We start from the raw sequence: 17,853 nt of genomic DNA on the forward strand, positions 1-17,853 counted from the left end.
ACCAGAAAATAAAGGACGTGGCAACTCATGGGTTCAGCAAAGAACGGCATTGCACACCAAACCCACCAAGCCAGTTTTTGTAATAACTCTGAACACTTGCACCCATCTGAGAACCATTCAGTGATGGGTATCATTCTTTTTGGGAAGAAACCATATTTTCAGGACACACAGTATACAGACTCATTTCACATGGGAGAATGCAATTCCATAGGGAGAAACAGATGATCCCATGTGGCGCAACAGAGGAGACAACCACCATCTTGCTTGATCATCTGCAATTTAGTGCACATAATGGGTCTAGCTCTTCCGAAATATGCCATCCTCCATGCCATGAAAAGACGAAAAGGCATGAAAGCCATGAAAGAAGTCATAAAAATGCTGTGCTGCATGCAAAATGCAATTCCCATGGCATCACATGTTAGGTCCTGGGAATGGGAAGTTTTACCTCACCCAACATATTCACCAGAATAAAGTCCATAAGACTTCCATTTATATCCCCCAAAATAAAGAAATGGCCTTTCGGGAAGATACTTTGCATTATCTGACGAGGTTAACACAGCCACCTCCACTGAAGTAAGGGCAATTTAAATTTTCCAAGTAGAAGTATGGAAGAGAAGAACGACCAGAGGCAATGGATCAACAGATAACAAGCGATACGCCTAGATCCCCCATCGTTGAAGTGATGTGAGTTGACAAAGTGGAAGACGCAAGGCGGCCATCGTGGATTTAAAAGCGGCAAAGGAAAAAAAAAATTTGGACAAGAAATGACACACTACACGACTACAGGCTACAGCACAACGAGAGAAAGAGCAAGGGAAGGGTGAGAATAGTGGCAGCATGTGTGGCAAAATTCATGAGGGGAAATGGGAGACACCATAAGGTGGCTGTGGGCCGCAGACTTGAAATGAAATTGGGAAGACCTCAATACAACAGACACATGAAGACAATTCAACAGTTGAGAAAAAAGTGGGTGCAGGAAAGGACGGAAGTGTGAGTTTGTTGATACTTCGCAGGAGGCAACGAGGAAAGATTTCTGGCAGGAATCACTATTGAAGCTCAGCTGTGCTGCTAATGCAGTACTCCTGCACATTAGGACAGGCAGTTAGTTGTCCAGGGTGCTGACACACAATGTCATACTCTTAGAAAAGATACCATGGGATATTTAATATCTACCAGTAAATGGTAACAAGTGGAAAACTTAGCTCAATGTCACTCTGAAGGATGACGCACTCATCAAAGCAGCAAAGCCACTGGTTATAATCGGGATGGGAATTGAACCCAAAGAAGACCGCCAAGATGATAAGTAGGCTACCTCTGAGCTATCCAGTCAGCCACCCCCCTTTTCCCACCTTTCCCTTTTCTTCGAAAACATCTCGGTCGTTTTGTTCCTTGTGACGTGGCCACATTGGGTTGAGTGCGGAAGGTTTCTGCCCCAGGAGCTTCTTGATGAAGGCGAAATGAGAGATTACGGAGGATGGCCACACAGTTCTCCAACACCTGGTATAATGGAAGGAAAGAAGAATAGGTGAAGACACAAACAACATGGGCTTAAAATCCAACTGCGTGTAGTCTTTTCAATATACCCTTACCCACCTTCCCATCCTTATTATTTTTGCTGATTGCTGAATGGACGGTGAAGAGCAGGGCATCAACTACGCCATCACACTCTCTTAGCTGTCGTCGAAGAGATGGTCCTCCACTGCTCAAATTCCTTTATAAAACAATAATAAACACTTTATAAGGCTGCAAGGAATGGAGAGAAAATACAACAACAACAACAACAACAACAACATGCATTTTAAGGCCATTTTCCCTGCTAGAGCGGAGGTTAGCCTTGCGGTCCCCATGACAATCTTCTCCATCTTGCCCTATTTTCTGCATCTCTCCTTGTTAACCCCCTTGCCCGCATTTCTTCTTCCACCATCTTTAGCCAAGTCTTTCTCGGTCTTCCCCGTCCTCTACCTCCTTCTACATTCATTTCCATCACTCTTCTCAACCAGTCACTTTCATCCTTCCTCAACACATGACCAAACCATCTCAACCTGTTCCTCTTCACAACATCAATCACAGACTCTATTCCCATCATTTTTTGCAATTCATCATTTGTCTTCCTCTCTCTCAACGATACTCCACACATCCATCAAACCATTCGCATTTCCACCCTTTCCAACCTTCGTTGCTGCTCCACGTTCATTACCCATGTCTCGCTCCCATAAATCACAACACTTCTCACACATGCAGCATACACCTTTCCCTTCAGCTTCAACGACACTCCCCTCCTTATCAGCATGCCACCCAGTTCCCGAAACTTCTTCCATGCACATCTCACTCTAGCAACCGTTGCCGAGTCTGATCCACCTTCTCCATTCAGCATGTCTCCGAGATAGCAAAATGTTTTCACACCTTCCAGCTTCACGCCGTCTCCAAGATCCAACTCAACATTTCATTCATCTGCAGCTCCCTCTGTGCACACCTTACATTTGAATGTAGCTGCCACACTGGTTAATGACCCTCTCAGACTACTACATTTTTGATGAACCCACTCAGCGCACATTGTACATTGAATGGAGTTCACTCCGACACCCTTCCTGCACACAGCACAGGGCCACTTCCCAGTTCTTTCCGCCTCACCACATGCTTTACCACTTGCCATCACCTTCGTCTTTCCGATATTCACCTTCAGACCTTTTGTCTCCATACATTCCTTCCACTTGTTCATCTTTTCCTTCAGTCCATCCATACTTTCCGCAATCAACACCAGATCATCTGCATACAACAACTCCCACGGTAAACCCTCCTTTACGTTCTGAGCCAGCACCTCCATCACAGCTACAAATAGTAGTGGACTTAGTACCGACCCCTGATGCACTCCCACCTTCACCTCAAACTCACCACTGTTCCCGTCCTTCGTCCTTACAGCTGTGCGTGCTCTTTTGTACATTGCCATCACTACTCTGATCAACCATTCCTCCACTCCTAACTTCCTCATTGACCATGTCAATACTTTGCATGGAACCCTATCGAATGCTTTCTCCAGATCAACAAACCCAAGAAACAACTTCTTCCTCTTCTCCATGTACTTCTCCTGCAACTGCCTCACAATAAAAAGCGCGTCTGTCGTTCCTCTTCCTGGCATAAATCGAAACTGCATTTCGTCGATCTTCACTTTCTTCCTTATCCTCCTCTCCAACACCCTTTCCAATACCTTCATTCCATGCTCCAATAACTTTATCACTCGGTACGAGCCACACTCTCGAGGGTCACCTTTCCCCTTGTATAGAGGGACGAGGGTACTCAGTTCCCAATCCAATGGAATGCGACCTTCTTTCACCGCCAGATTACAGATCTCTGTCATTCTCTTCACACACCAACTTCCTGCTGCCTTCAACATATCTCCCACAACTCCCGTCGGCCCTCCCGCTTTTCTACTCTTCATAGCTTTTATCGCTTCCTCAACTTCCTTCTCAGTTATCTTCTCTGCCGGTCCTAAAACTGGGTTACTCTCTATGTTGCCATCCCATTCATTCTCTGTATTCAACAGCATTTCCATATATCTTTTCCATCTTCCTTTAATTCCATCTGGGTCCACAACGATTTGTCCCACTTCATCCTTCAAGCAACTCACCCCCATCACATCACACCTCTCTTTCGCTATCTGCTTTGCAATCCTGAATACTGCTCTCTGACCCTCTTCCGAATCCAAGCGTTCTCCGAACATTTTCCTACATGCCTCCTGCGCCTTTGCTACCTCTTTCTTTGCAGCCTTCTTGGCTGCCTTATAACTTTCATGCTCTGCTGTTTCTGCTCCCGTACCCTTCGCCTTCTGCCACTCCTTGAACTTCTTCCTCTTCTCATCAATCCTCTTTCCAACTTCATCATCCCACCACCATGTTTCCGAGTGCCTCGGTGGTCCTTTTGTCCATCCACATACCTCACCAACGGCTCCCAACAGACTAGCTTTCATTGACATCCAACCTTTTTCAAGCTCAACCACAACATCCTCTACCCTACTCAGCCTCTCTTTTAATGCCTCCCTTACTGTCACCTCTTTCAACCTCCACACCTTCATTCTCGGTTGGTACTTCACCCGCCGAGCTCTCCTCGCACCTTTCACCCTTATGTCGCAGACAACCAAGTGGTGCTGTGAAACAGCCTCCTCCCCCGGGATCACCTTTGTGTCCCGGAGGTGCCCCCTATCTCGCCTACGCACCATCAGGTAGTCAACGGTTGTCGTCGACCCACCTGACGTGTATGTAACAAGCTTATTATCCTCTTTCTGGAACTGAGTATTACAAATCAACAAATCAGCTCCATCAGCAAACTCCAAAATCCTTTCACCTTCTCCATTTCTCACACCATATCCGTAACCCCCATGAACTCCCTCAAAACCATCCATACTCCTTCCCACATGTCCATTTAGGTCTCCTCCTACCATAACAACTTCCTCATCTTTCACGTTTTCCATCAGCTTCTCTATCGCACACCAGAACTTGTCCTTCTCTTCATCGCTCCGACCAACCTGCGGAGCATATCCGGAGATGACGTTCACCAAGAGCTTTCCAATCATCATTTTCACCATCATCAACCTATCACTCACTCTAGTCACACTCACCACACTGTCTACGAACTCCTCAGAAAACAGGACACCCACACCATTCACGCCCTCTGGGCACCCTTGCCACACCAACTTGTATTTCTGTCCCTGCCTACCCTTTCTGTTTTAGAATGGAGAGAAAATTGGTAAGGAAAATGGACATAACGTGAAACTAACAGATGTACCTTAAACAGCCTACGGTGTTACAAAAACAAGGCTCGTGCTGAAGGTCCCGAGGCTTAGAGTCTTCGTTGGGCTGAGGATCCCAACCAGAAAAGGGCACGAGGACCAGGTCATTGAGGCTCTGCAGAGCGTGTTCTGCCACAGGAATCTTGAGTGGTTCATGGGATGAAAGGTTCCACATGATGCCTGCATTTCAAGCACAGAAATGAAGTTGAATGTGCATACATCGGTAGTGTTTAAGAGTGCAGTCACTAAAACACAAAACGATATTCATATAATCTGCCGCTGATCGACAACTCCACATCAACAGCTCAGACTTTGTCAGAGCAGAGGTCTATTAGTCAATGCTTTAAACAAAAAATTGCCTGAGAAAATACAACACTTGTGAGGAAAAACAAACATTAAAAATCAAACTTTTAGAAAAAGTAGAGAGAGAAAATGTAATAGCAGAGCAAAGTAGGGAGCACAAAACAGCTTTGTGTAGCATCGTTGAACAAAGATGAAAGACTAAATGAGTGTAAGAGTAAACGTACAGTGCATTCGGAAAGTATTCAGACCCCTTCACTTTTTATCTTGCCAAAACGAAGTTTTTGCAAGATGTATTAGTCAGCTTGTATGTTTGTTTGTTTTTTTGTTTGTGGTTAATCATTTTTTTTTCACGTTTAGATCACTCTGTAGACCACAGTTATTATTGGAAACTCCTGTAACTTCGCATATCAGAGTCCTATAGAGATACCCTTCAGCACACAAAATTTTGAAGGTCAAGGTCAAAGGTCAAGGTCACTTTGTGGTCAATCATGGAGGTCGACGAAACACTAATTTTTTGAGTAACTTTGATCGGATCGTCTCCAAACTTCATGGGAATCTAGTATATGGTCCGGCGCTCAGCTGATTAGTTTTTGGTGGCGATCGGCCTTGACCTTCATGGTTAGCGCTGGAGGTCGAAAATTATTGACCCCAAGGTCAAATTTTGAAATCGTAGGTACCATATCGAGTAATACCTCATATGAATGCCCTTGATGAGTGCTTCCCAGATCTGTAAACAGTTTGACGCTATGACGTCATTTGATGACGTCATGACGAAAAAACGGAATTTTCACATTTTGGCAAGATACGGTTCACCCTGTGGGTGACATATGTTCTTTCACTTTTCGTTATGTTGCAGCCTTGTGCTGAAATCGTTTAAATTCATTTTTTCCCTCATCAATCTACACTCAATACCCCATAATGACAAAGAGAAAACAGAATTTTAGAAAGTTTTGCAAATTTATTTTAAAAAACAAACTGAAATATCACATTTACATACGTATTCAAACCCTTTGCTATGACACTTGAAATTTAGCTCAGGTGCCTCCCATTTCTCTTGATCATCTTTGAGATGTTTCTACACCTTGATTGGAGTCCACCTGTGGTAAATTCAATTGATTGGACATGATTTGGAAAGGCACACACCTGTCTATGTAAGGTCTCACAGCTGACAATGCATATCAGAGCAAAAACCAAGCCATGAGGTCGAAGGAACTGCCTGCAGAGCTGACATGATTGTGTCGAGGCACAGATCTGGGGATGCCTACAAAAAGATCTCTGCTGCATTGAAGGTTCCCAAGAGCACAGTGGCCTCCATAATTCTTAAATGGAAGAGGTTTGGAACAACCAGGACTCTTCCTAGAGCTGGCCGCCCGGCCAAACTGAGCAATTGGGGGAGAAGGGCCTTGGTAAGAGAGGTGACCAAGAACCCGATGGTCACTCTGGCTGAGCTCCAGAGATCCTGGCGGCCAGCTCTAGGAAGGGTCCTGGTTGTTCCAAACTTCTTCCATTTAAGAATTATGGAGGCCACTGTGCTCTTGGGAACCTTCAATGCAGCAGAATTTTTTTGTAGGCTTCCCCAGATCTGTGCCTCGACACAATCCTGTCTCAGCTCTGCAGGCAGTTCCTTCGACCTCATGGCTTGGTTTTTGCTCTGATATGCATTGTCAGCTGTGAGACCTTACATAGACAGGTGTGTGCCTTTCCAAATCATGTCCAATCAATTGAATTTACCACAGGCGGACTCCAATCAAGGTGTAGAAACATCTCAAAGATGATCAAGAGAAATGGGAGGCACCTGAGCTAAATTTCAAGTGTCATAGCAAAGGGTTTGAATACTTATGTAAATGTGATATTTCAGTTTTTTCTTTTTAATAAATTTGCAAAACTTTCTAAAATTCTGTTTTCTCTTTGTCATTATGGGGTATTGAGTGTAGATTGATGAGGGAAAAAATGAATTTAAACGATTTCAGCATAAGGCTGCAACATAAAAAAAATTGTGAAAAAAGTGAAGGGGTCTGAATACTTTCTGAATGCACTGGATGTTCCAGGTGAGCTAAAAAGCAGAATCAAAAGGAATAAAAGGATATAGCAATAAAAAATAAATGTAAGTATTTTCTTACAATTCAAAATCACAAAAAGGAATGTCACAGCATATCTTTAGGAGTGGTTAAAATAAATGATGAAGTATACATGGGTTAAATGAAAGGAGGACCAAGGGTCAACAGCATGTTGAGAAAGGAGAGTATGGAAGTATGGGAAGAATGTTAAAGGAAGAAAAAAAGAAAACTGAAGGGAAAAGCAGTCCTTGCACATCTTTATAGATTGCGCTTATAAACAATCACCCTGATTTTAGATTTCCACCTTGATGTTAGGCCACAGGACCTGGTGACTCGCTCTCATGTGATGGGAAATCGTACCGGTAACCATGTCAATGACATCCGCATCTTGAGCATGACGCATAAGTCGAACAAGTGCTGGGATCCCATCACAACGTGCTATCGCCATCTTGTTTTCGGGATCACGTCCGAATGCCAAGTTTCTGAGTGCACCGCAGGCAGACATGTGCACCGGTCGACGCCCGCTGTCCAGCAGTGAGACCAGGGAGGGAATGGCACGCAGGCGTCGTACATCCGCTTTTACAGCTTCGTCCTGGCAAGGAAATCAGAGTGCTTCATAAATTTAAAACACCATTAACTGTAACGGCACTCAATAGAGAGCATACCTCCCTCCGCAAGGCTGAACAGTTTATGTTTTATATCCCACTGATCGGTCAGATCTGGATCCAGACCTGAACAAAAATCCAATCAGTTTGTTCTTGTCACCTCACCAACCCATCCACCTAGTATTGTCACAAGTCGTCCAGAACTTTTAAAAATATCATGCGATATATCGTTTTAGGTCCTATCACTCAATGGTGAAGAATCACTTCGAAAATTAAAAAAATTCCGTATCCGGATCTGGATTCGGACCTTCACCAAAATCGAATAGATTTGTCCTTGTCGCACACACAACCAGACCACCAAGTTTCATGCGAACCTGCCCACAACTTTTTGAGATATTCGGTTCACAAACAAACAGTAAAACAGACAGGGGTGAAAACATAACCTCCATCCACCTTCGGTGGCAGAGGTAATGAATAACATCACAAATATGTGTTGAAGATAAGCATTCGAAGGTGAAATCCTGTGCCCTTGACCCACAACCTGCATTGGTGACTAAAAGGTGTTTCAATGTTCTTGACACTAACCTCACTTTTGTCGGATGTGTTTCCATCAAGCCTAAATCTTGCTTTTGTGACACCAATTCTGAAGAAACCTCGTCATGACAAATTGTAGCCCGATTTCTAAGTTTCTTTCCTTAAGCAAAGTCATGGAGTGATCTGCAATTCAACAGCTGCTCTATTACCTGAATGACAAATTGTCTTCATGCAGCGTATAATCAGTCTGCTAAAACCGTCTTCACAGAAAGCGTATGGACAATTGATGTAAGGGAAAGAAAGAAGACCACATGGTGTACTGGTGTAGAAACTGTGTTTACAATGATCTACTCCAGTCCTGGATTGTCAAAGCAAAGCTTTTGGATTTATCATTCGTGTTTGATACTTTAGAGTTCAGACTATATTCTTTGACTTACACATCTGAAGAATGGATTTGGAATAGGAGACTCGGTTCTAAATTAGTTCTCCTCATATCTTCATGGGAGGCAACAGATTGTGGCTGCACAAGATAAATGCTATAATCCTGTTTTGGTAGACTGGTGTGTGCCTCAGAAATCTGTTGAAGGCCCGATTATCTTTGTTATACTACTGTACAGGATATTATCCGTTTGCATGGATTATTCTGTGTAATGTAAACTGATGACGCACACCTTTACATTACAATGAAGCGGCATCGCAGCGCTCAAGCTCACATCAACACTTGTAGAAATGCGTCATTTGCTCTACCAAATTAGGATAGCTCCGCAAGTGTCAAAAAAGGTGTCTCTGCAAATTCAAAATGCAGCTGCCTACCTGGTATCTCTTAACCAAAAACACAATAATATCACCCTCGTCATGAAGAATCTACACTGGCTCCCAGAAGTTAATTTTGTCAAAGAAGTGAATACAAGATACTGCACTCCAATTAACTTCTAAGTCCTTGAATTATATAGCACCTTATCTCACTGATCCCTACTCTCCAGTAAAATGGCTATTAACACCATCATCTATACAAACAAAAATGTATGAGGAATTTGCATTAGCATATGCAGCTCCCAAGCTCCGGGAACCTTCCAGAATAAGTTGAAATAAATTCAAACTGTTGATAGCTTTTAGGGCTGCCAGGATGGCCTAGATGTACACACACTCGCCTTTAAGCTGTCTATCCTGAGTTTTAATCTCGGCCCAACTATAAACTGTCATCCCAGTGTTTCACATGCAGGGTGATTCATCAATGTGTGCCGTCCCTCAGATGGACATTAAATGGGAATCCCGTTTGCCGGCATTGGTTAGTGAACGTTAAAGATCCCACGGTGTTCTTCACGAAGAGTAGGCGAGCTATCGCCGGTACCATGAACAAATTACAACTTCCTGCAATAACCTACACAGAGTCAGAGTGGTGACTCGACAAGGATTGCAGCCGGGTAACTGCTTCGGCACGCCAACATTCTGTATAGGGCATGGTACATGGTGGTGATGATGATGATTATGATGGTGGTGGTGATGAGTTATAAGAATCAACTTAAGGTTTACTTATATAAAACTGCAAATTGACCACCCAGATTTGAAATCTTGTTTAAGTTCATATGAGATTGTATTGTTATCATAATTATGATTGGTTTGTCATTTCTGCTTCTTCTCACCCCCCCCCCCCCCCACCCCTCCCCCTGAGGTTTCTACACGGTCCATGTGGTCTGCCAGTAACTCCCTTCCAATGAAACTCCCAAAATACAGACTCACCGCTCACTTTCACTCATTACCGTAGTTGATCTTTTTCCTCACATGTGGAACCAACTTCCTCAGTCTCTTCAATCTCATTTGTCCCTCCAGGATTTCAGGACAGATGTTCACCACCATCTGGGTTCACCCCCTCCCCTCCCAACCCCCCATCCACAACTATAGTCTTTTCTAACCTCATTAACGCTCCCCAAAACCACCTTTTTCCATGTTTCTAATTTTCCTTCCACTCCTGTCATTCAGATTTTGTGGCTGTATCAATATTGTTCAACCCACAAGCCCATACGCCCCTTCATCCGCAGCTCAATGGAATGCTGTTCTCCCCTATGGGCCGGTGCTCCTGCCTCACACCTAGCTCGGCTTCACGCTGTTGAAACCAAAGCTTTCAGAATTATTGGAATCTCCCGCGATGAAGCTATCTTTGAGGGCCTTTCACTCACTCACCGCAGGCAGGTAGGTGGTCTTTCTGTCTTCTACCGACTCCTCTCCGGCCTTGCACCCCCAGCTCTCTCTGTGCTCTGTCCCCCAAATATTCCTACAGGTCGCACAAGATCTGCCAGCAACCCTCTGATGGTTAAACTGCCGAAATCTCGGCTCTCTGCTCACCTTCACTCTTTCATTCCTCTTTTCTCCCGCCTCTGGAACAAACTCCCTCACTCCCTTCAATCCCACTCCTCCCTCCAGGTCTTTAAAACAGCTGTTCACCACCATCTCTTATCTTCCCCCATCCAAAACCTTGATCTTTTCTACCCCCGCTAATTCACCCCAGATCCACCTTGTTTGAAATTCCAACTTCTTTCCTGGAAGTCCTGGCAGTGTCCATATGTTTTATACCTCTCCCACCGCCCCCTTCCCATGCCCCCCCCCCCCAAAGCCCTCGCCCTCTCTCAGATCTCTCGATGTCTCCATGTCTCTCGGTCCCTGCTCTCAAATGTTGTGCAGCGATCCTGATGATCCACGATGATCCCTGATGATCCCTGATGATCCACGACATCCACGATGCATGCACGTGGATGCATGCCTTTCCTTTATTGCTCAATCCACAGTTCGATTTTTTTTCCACCTGCTCTATCAAATAAACGTTATACATTATGTGAATGTGTGTACAGTGTGTGAGTACAAGACATGCTTGAAGTGTGGAAAAAGTGCGTTTCGCGAACTCTATACATGTTCACACTAGTGGGTTCACAAATGACTGAGCTTACGAGAGTTTGTAATGGGACGATTTTAGCATCACACAAACTCAGCACAGATGTTCGCCATTTTTGACGCGATTTCCCACCAGTGTCATCAAGGGTCCCAGTGGAAGGAAAGGAAGGAAATGCCACCCATATTCCAAGTCAAATCCATGGATACTTTGCTACTGTTAATAATGAATTAGAGACCCAAAATCACCATGAAAACGAAAATTATATTTGTTAGAAATAGAATATTCAAGTTCAACACTCATATTGGCAGCTTTACCTTGAAGCAGATGTGTTGCAGGTATGCTGCTGCATTAGCTTTTACAGGATCAAGATAATGTTCCAACATCGACACAACCTACACACCACAAAATATCAATGTTAGATATGGACACACATGAAGACAGACATGAATGGAAACACACGAGAACAGACAGGTGAATGTAAACAGTTGGGTGAAGCCAAATTCAGGTACAATAATTCAACCTCACGAAGATCTGGCTCTCTCCAGTTCCGTGGTACTTTTCTCAAGCTCTCCACGGAAGGTGCCCGAGGCCCAAGTCGGTCCATGCTTGCCACACTGCTGCGTTCTGCCTGCGCTAAAGGCGCATGCGCCACACGTACTGCTCGCTCCCCGAAAATCTCTTCTTCCATTGGGTCGGCGTTCGGCCTACGGCGACAAATGCGGGCAAGATAAAATGTGGACTAGTGCCATGAACACAAAGCCAACCTTGGGTAAAGCGATGTATAATTGACAGTAAAAGAGACAGTATGTTAAGTTGGAAGGGAAAGTGCAAAAGGACCAAGGGAGTGGTGTGAGGTTGAGGGTAAGGATGTGAAATGGTGATATGGTCGGAATGAAGGCAAGGCGTGAAAGGGGAGGTTAAGCAGATGCTGGTGACAAGTTTATTGTTGGAGGTGTGAAGGAATATCATTGACCAAAATAAAAAGGTTGTAGTAACAGTCTTAATTAACTAAGTATGCATTTTACAACTTGCAGTGTAATTATTGTAAGCCAAGTGAGCCAAATGGTTGGCTGTGCTTTTTTTTTGACTTTACAATGAAATTATTTCAGCCTCCAAGTAATGAACAAATGCAAACTTGTGTTTGATCAGAGCATGTCCAGGATGGGATTTCATGCAATATACACTTAGGCTAGCGGCCTAAGTGTTGGGCTAGCGGCTAGGGTGCCGGCTTAGGATCCTAGGATCCTGGGTTCGAATCCCGGTCGATCGCTGAATTAACGCCAGGGGGGTTGACTCAGCCTGTCATCCTTCCGAGGTCGGCTAATTGAGTACCAGTTCACTGGTAATTCCCTGTTTGTCGCTAAAGGCGGCAAAAAGGGTTGGCGTCAGGAAGGGCATCCGGCCGTAAAACATTGCTTCAAAAAGGGGACCAAAAAAAACAACAACAACCACGGTTCCCGAAAAAGGCCAACCCCCGCTTGCGGGGAAAAATGGCCTCTAAAGGTGGTTATATACACTTAGGCACATGTGATCTCTTACTCAACACTTCAAATCATTTTATGCCTTGTGTCCACAAGCAAATTTGCACTGGTTCCCTTAACAAGTCAATTCAATAGACAACTGCACAACCTTGTTTGTAATTCGATAAAGCCACTCAAACGTATTTCTGGTGCCATGCGTTTGGGTTCGCACTTTTTTGAGATGCCGACTTCTTTCCTGGAAGTCCTTGGTGTCCTTGCGTTTTATGCCTATCCTGCCTCCCCCCAGGCCCTCTCCCTCCCACACATCTCCCGATGTCCCTGCTCTCAAATGTTGTGTTTGTGTGCTTCCTTCCCTTCTCTCCCCATCTTGTCGACCGCTCCCCTTTTTATATACTTTTTTGCTTGTTTGTTTGATTTGTTTGTTTGATAAATGTTATCTCTTTCACGAGCCTCGACTCTGTATACAAAAAACAAACCAAAAAAAAAAAACATGTTTATCAAGACATCGCTGTTCATTACATCACTGAAGAGATCGCTGTGGGTGGTGGTGGGGGAGAAATTAAATTGACGAGGAGTGAAGTTCACATTGTCGTTTATTTATTCGTTTATTAAATTGACCTCTGCTTATTATCCCCATGTTTTTTGAAACAAAAAAAAACGGGGGAATATTGAGATCGGCTCCACCCGTCAGGCTACCTCCTAAACGGTTGTGCAGAAATTCACCTAACTTGGAAGTTATGATCACCACATGGAAAGAAGGTGAGAGAGGAGTATCATTTTTGGCCCAGCCAAAATTCCAAAAAATGCAATTACGAACGCATTTTTAAACATTTTTTTTATGACTGTATATGCAATCAACATTGGGGAACGCATGAAATATATATATTTTTAAACCATCAACATTGGGAGACACATCTTTACCTCCACCACCGAAGGTGGATGCTGGTTATGTTTTCACCCCTGTCTGTCTGTCTGTGAACAAGATATCTCAAAAAGTTGTGGACGGATTCGGACGAACTTTGGCAGTGAGGTTGGGTATGTGACAAGGACGAAATGATTAGATTTTGGTGAAGATCCAGATTCGGATTCGGCTAGTAGATTTTTTTTGTTTAAATGATTCTTCACTATCGGGAGAAAGGGGCAAAAACGATATATAGCAGGAAATCTCAAAGTTATGGACAGATTAGAAAGAAACTTTGTGGAGAGGTTGTGTGTGTGACAAGGACGAATCGATTCAATTTTGGTGAAGTTCTGAATATGGATTCTGATACGAGAATTATTTAATTTCAAGTGATTCTTCACCATTGAGAGATCAGGCGAAAAGCGATATGTAACATGATATTTAAAAAAGTTATGGACGAGTTATGACTAAACTTGGACGAGCTGTTAGGTGACCCGATTCGATTTTGGTTCAGGTCTGAATCCAGATCCGGCCTATCAATGGGATACAAAACAAACTTCAGCCTGGCGGAGGTATGCACTCTATCGAGTGCCGTTCTAGTTTCCTTATGTGATGAAACCTTGTAAACTTTCCAATGACGATACACATGCTACTGATACGGCTGTGGGCCTATTGGCCTTTCCTTGTTCACCTTATTAATCAAATAACTTTGCAACAAATGATGACATGAAGGTATCATTTGTTACAGTCTAAAATTATTTCATGAATGCAACATCGTAGGTTTTACCCATCAACAACCTCCTCCACCTTCCAAGATATGGTATTCAGTACCAAAGCTTATGTTTCTTGCAAGGCTATGATGGTGAAGTCAACCTCTTAAGCAGATAACTTTTCTTCTCATTTACTTTTTTAAAATGTAACTGTTCAACCAATCATGTTATTGAGGCACATTTATGTACCCGATTACACCTCACTCATGTATGGCTTGATTAGCACAGTTTGGTTAATCAGTTATTCAAGCAGCCTGGTACGTAACATTTTTTCATTCACCCCACAGGGGAAGCGTTAAGGGCCCCCTTCTGGTTTTTTATCTCGAGTGAAAAAGCAAAGATGTAGGATGAGGGTGGTGCAGAAGATTGGTCCACGGCAAAATAAAGAGGGGGTGAGGGGCTTCAGGGAACCTTGCAGATAAAGAAGGAGCATTCCCAGACGGCATGAATAATGCAAACTAGTGGCCTTGAAAGGCCTCCTGGAATCCCGTGTTCGGTGCTGTGCCAGTCGCGAACTGGCAGAGAATGGGACCAGAGATTATGCGACAGATCAAGAGGCAGCATCCCGAGGATTCTACATCCAGTCTTGGGCCTACACCTTTCTGATGGAAAGCCTGTGGGAACAGACTCCAACGGTACCCTCGAGAAGGCAATGCAGAACCCGAAAGGCAGAAAGAAACCCAAAAACCCACAACCACCCCTCCTCCCTCTCCTTCCCACAACCTTCCTCATCCGACACCCTGCCTGCCCCGAGAGCTTGCAACAGAACCAATGCTTCACTAAAGGTTCTGGAGAGACAAGTAGTGGTACCGCCTGGGGTGGATGCAAGCAATCTACCACCTAAGAAGGTATAGAAAAAAAAACAATCAATGTAAACCAAGCTTTGCTGTTCTCTCCGGATTTGATCCCTACAAAAGGAGTTTGATTCTCCAAATGCTGGAGTATTTTTTTTTTTTACAGCACCCACACAGAGATATGTCAGCCTCGGGGCTTTGTGGATTGCAAATTGATTAAGCAAAGCATACTCTGTGTGTCTTCTCTAGGGCCTGTGCCAACATGCCGGTGGATGTGAGGAATGAGTACCTTTTATGTGAACCTTCATAAATGATGAAAGAAACAAAAACATTAATTTAGGGGAGGAAAACGAAAATGGTAAACCACTCTTGGAGGCACCAAAGGTTCACATACGAGCATCATTCAAAAGGTTATGCGAATTAGATACACAAAACAGTCCAAACACCACAATGATTCTTATTTAACATTCCACATACACACACATGTGTGGATATATATGCATGCGTATATAACCATGCAAACTAGTGGCCTTCTGAATATGGTTCTCATATATATATATATATATATATATATATATATATATATATATATATATATATATATAATATAATATATATACATATATATATATATATATATATATATATATATATATATATATATATATATATATATATATATATATATATGTATATATATAATGGCACAATATTCGCTAACTTTTGTGTCTGCAGTTTATTCATTCTTCTGGCTTGCAAAGTAGTCATACCATGAAAGTATCCTTCTTATATGATATGTGTATATGTATAAAGATATAAAAGAAATAAATAAAAAAACTTTGATGTGTGTATTGTGTGTTTTATTCACTATTTTTATTGCGAACATTAGCCCAAAATGGCATCCAAAAATGGGACATCACGTGACAAGTATTGTTGAAAATGAAAAATAACATATGTACAGGATATTGTCTTTGTTTACATTTTGACCCTAGTTTGGTTGTGGATGAAAGAAATATATCCACAAACAATCACTTCCGGAAAGGTGGTTACCTAATCAATAAATCGATCAGACTGTTACCGGGAACGTACGTTACCTCCGTGTCCACTGAACTTTCACAGTTTGGTTAATCAATTATAACAATTCCTAACTATCTGTAGAATACTGACTACGTGATGAACACTTCTTGCATTGAATACTTTTCCTTAGTATTCACACAAGTTCTGAAACCCTGACCTTGGGGATGAAAATTTAAAACTTTCGCCGAAGATAATATCCGTGTCCACTTTGTAATGTACGTAGAACCCCCTTAGGCTTTTACACCACGAAAGCAAAAGACGGGTTTTCAAGCCTCGTGGGGTGGTGGAATGCCTATCACTCATCATCCAATCAGATAGATGCCTGAAGCAGCCGCCAGTTCCGAACGAACGCTGAAATATGAAACGCATTTGATGATTTGAATGAATGATGATGCGTTTGAATGATGATTACTTATAATTTTGGTTTTTACAGAATGGAGGAAACGCGTTACCACCTGAGACTGAGACTAAAGCAACCAAAAGAATCGCAGCCAACAGCACCAGACGTGAAATCAGTGAAAGCGAAAAAGAGTAAAGCAGAGCGTCAAAGAGATTGGAGAAGAAATATGAAAGTTAATCCACAACGCTATGCAGACTTCAAACAAACGGAAAGTTTGCGGGTAAAGTTGCACCTAATTAGTCTGAGTGAAGAAAAGCAAGCACAATACAGGGAGAAAACACTGTTGCGAGTCCAGCGGTATCGTGCTAAAAAGAAGCTGGAGTTGGATGGAAGTCATGCAACCACAAACAAGTACACACCCAAAACGCGTTTTGGGAAAGAACGCCAGCGAGAAATCTGGAGACAGCAGAAAACCAAGCAGAGGGGAAAACAAACGGCACAAGCAAGAAGAAGATCAAATGAAAGACGTAGGCAGCTCTATCATGAGAAGAAGGAACGATTGCAGAAATCCAACAGTGCCACTACAAATAAAACACCGGATCAAACACAGCCTTCGTGCTCCAAAGAGGCCCTACGCAAAGCAGTGTACCGTGCTAAGAAAGGGATGCCAAAAAGTGGAGATCAGTACGCGGCAGTCCTCTCACAACTTATAATCAAGACCACTCCAAGAAGAAAACAGAGACTGAAACAGCATGGCATTATTGAAAGTCCAAGATGCAGGAAATTCTTGCAGTTTGCAGGCGAGGCAATACATGCTCTCAAAATGACAATTGTCCAGGTAAACAAGAAACGAAACTGTTCTTTTTCACTGTTTTCTTCAATTCCCCCCCCCCCCCCCCCCCCCAAAAAAGACGATGTACAGTACAGCACATCTCGTGTTTGAAACTTTCATGTAAATAAGTTGACATGTTCAATAAACTGTTGTTTGCTTGAACTTGTGACTTTTGGTGTCCACCGTCATTATTGTAACTTACGTAGACGCAAGTGTTAATATGTCTATGGTTTGCCAAATAAAATTGATGTTAATGAGCTCAGTTACATTTGTCTGTGTGTGTGTGTACGCGGCTTTTTTTGTGTGTGGGCTTTTTTTCTGATTGAGGACACATCCATCTGTTAAGTAAAAATTACAAGAACACTAAATGGAAGTATTTATTTTGCAACCCTCGTGTCCCACTTTTGATAGCGAGTATTGTGCCATTACATATATATATAATCAGAAAAAAAGCCCAAGAAGATAATGCAATGTTCATACTGTTCATGA

At 43.1% G+C, this 17,853-nt stretch overlaps 1 protein-coding gene across 8 annotated transcripts in view; it reads right to left on the bottom strand.

Annotated features, from left to right (window-relative positions):
- LOC137425265 (splicing regulator ARVCF) overlaps nt 1-17,853 on the bottom strand; it is a 193,337-nt gene that overhangs the window by 52,193 nt on the left and 123,291 nt on the right. For all 8 annotated transcript variants that reach the window (XM_068113516.2, XM_068113515.2, XM_068113513.2 and 5 more), the window contains 6 exons: nt 11,690-11,873; nt 11,484-11,561; nt 7,504-7,735; nt 4,780-4,963; nt 1,594-1,711; nt 1,350-1,497 (listed from right to left, as the gene is read on the bottom strand). In XM_068113516.2, the coding sequence (XP_067969617.1) occupies nt 1,350-1,497; nt 1,594-1,711; nt 4,780-4,963; nt 7,504-7,735; nt 11,484-11,561; nt 11,690-11,873 (944 nt within the window). The remainder of the gene's footprint in view (nt 1-1,349; nt 1,498-1,593; nt 1,712-4,779; nt 4,964-7,503; nt 7,736-11,483; nt 11,562-11,689; nt 11,874-17,853) is intronic.

Source organism: Myxine glutinosa, chromosome 4 (assembly GCF_964187855.1).
Source record: "Myxine glutinosa chromosome 4, kmMyxGlut1.1, whole genome shotgun sequence".
NCBI lineage: Eukaryota > Metazoa > Chordata > Myxini > Myxiniformes > Myxinidae > Myxine > Myxine glutinosa.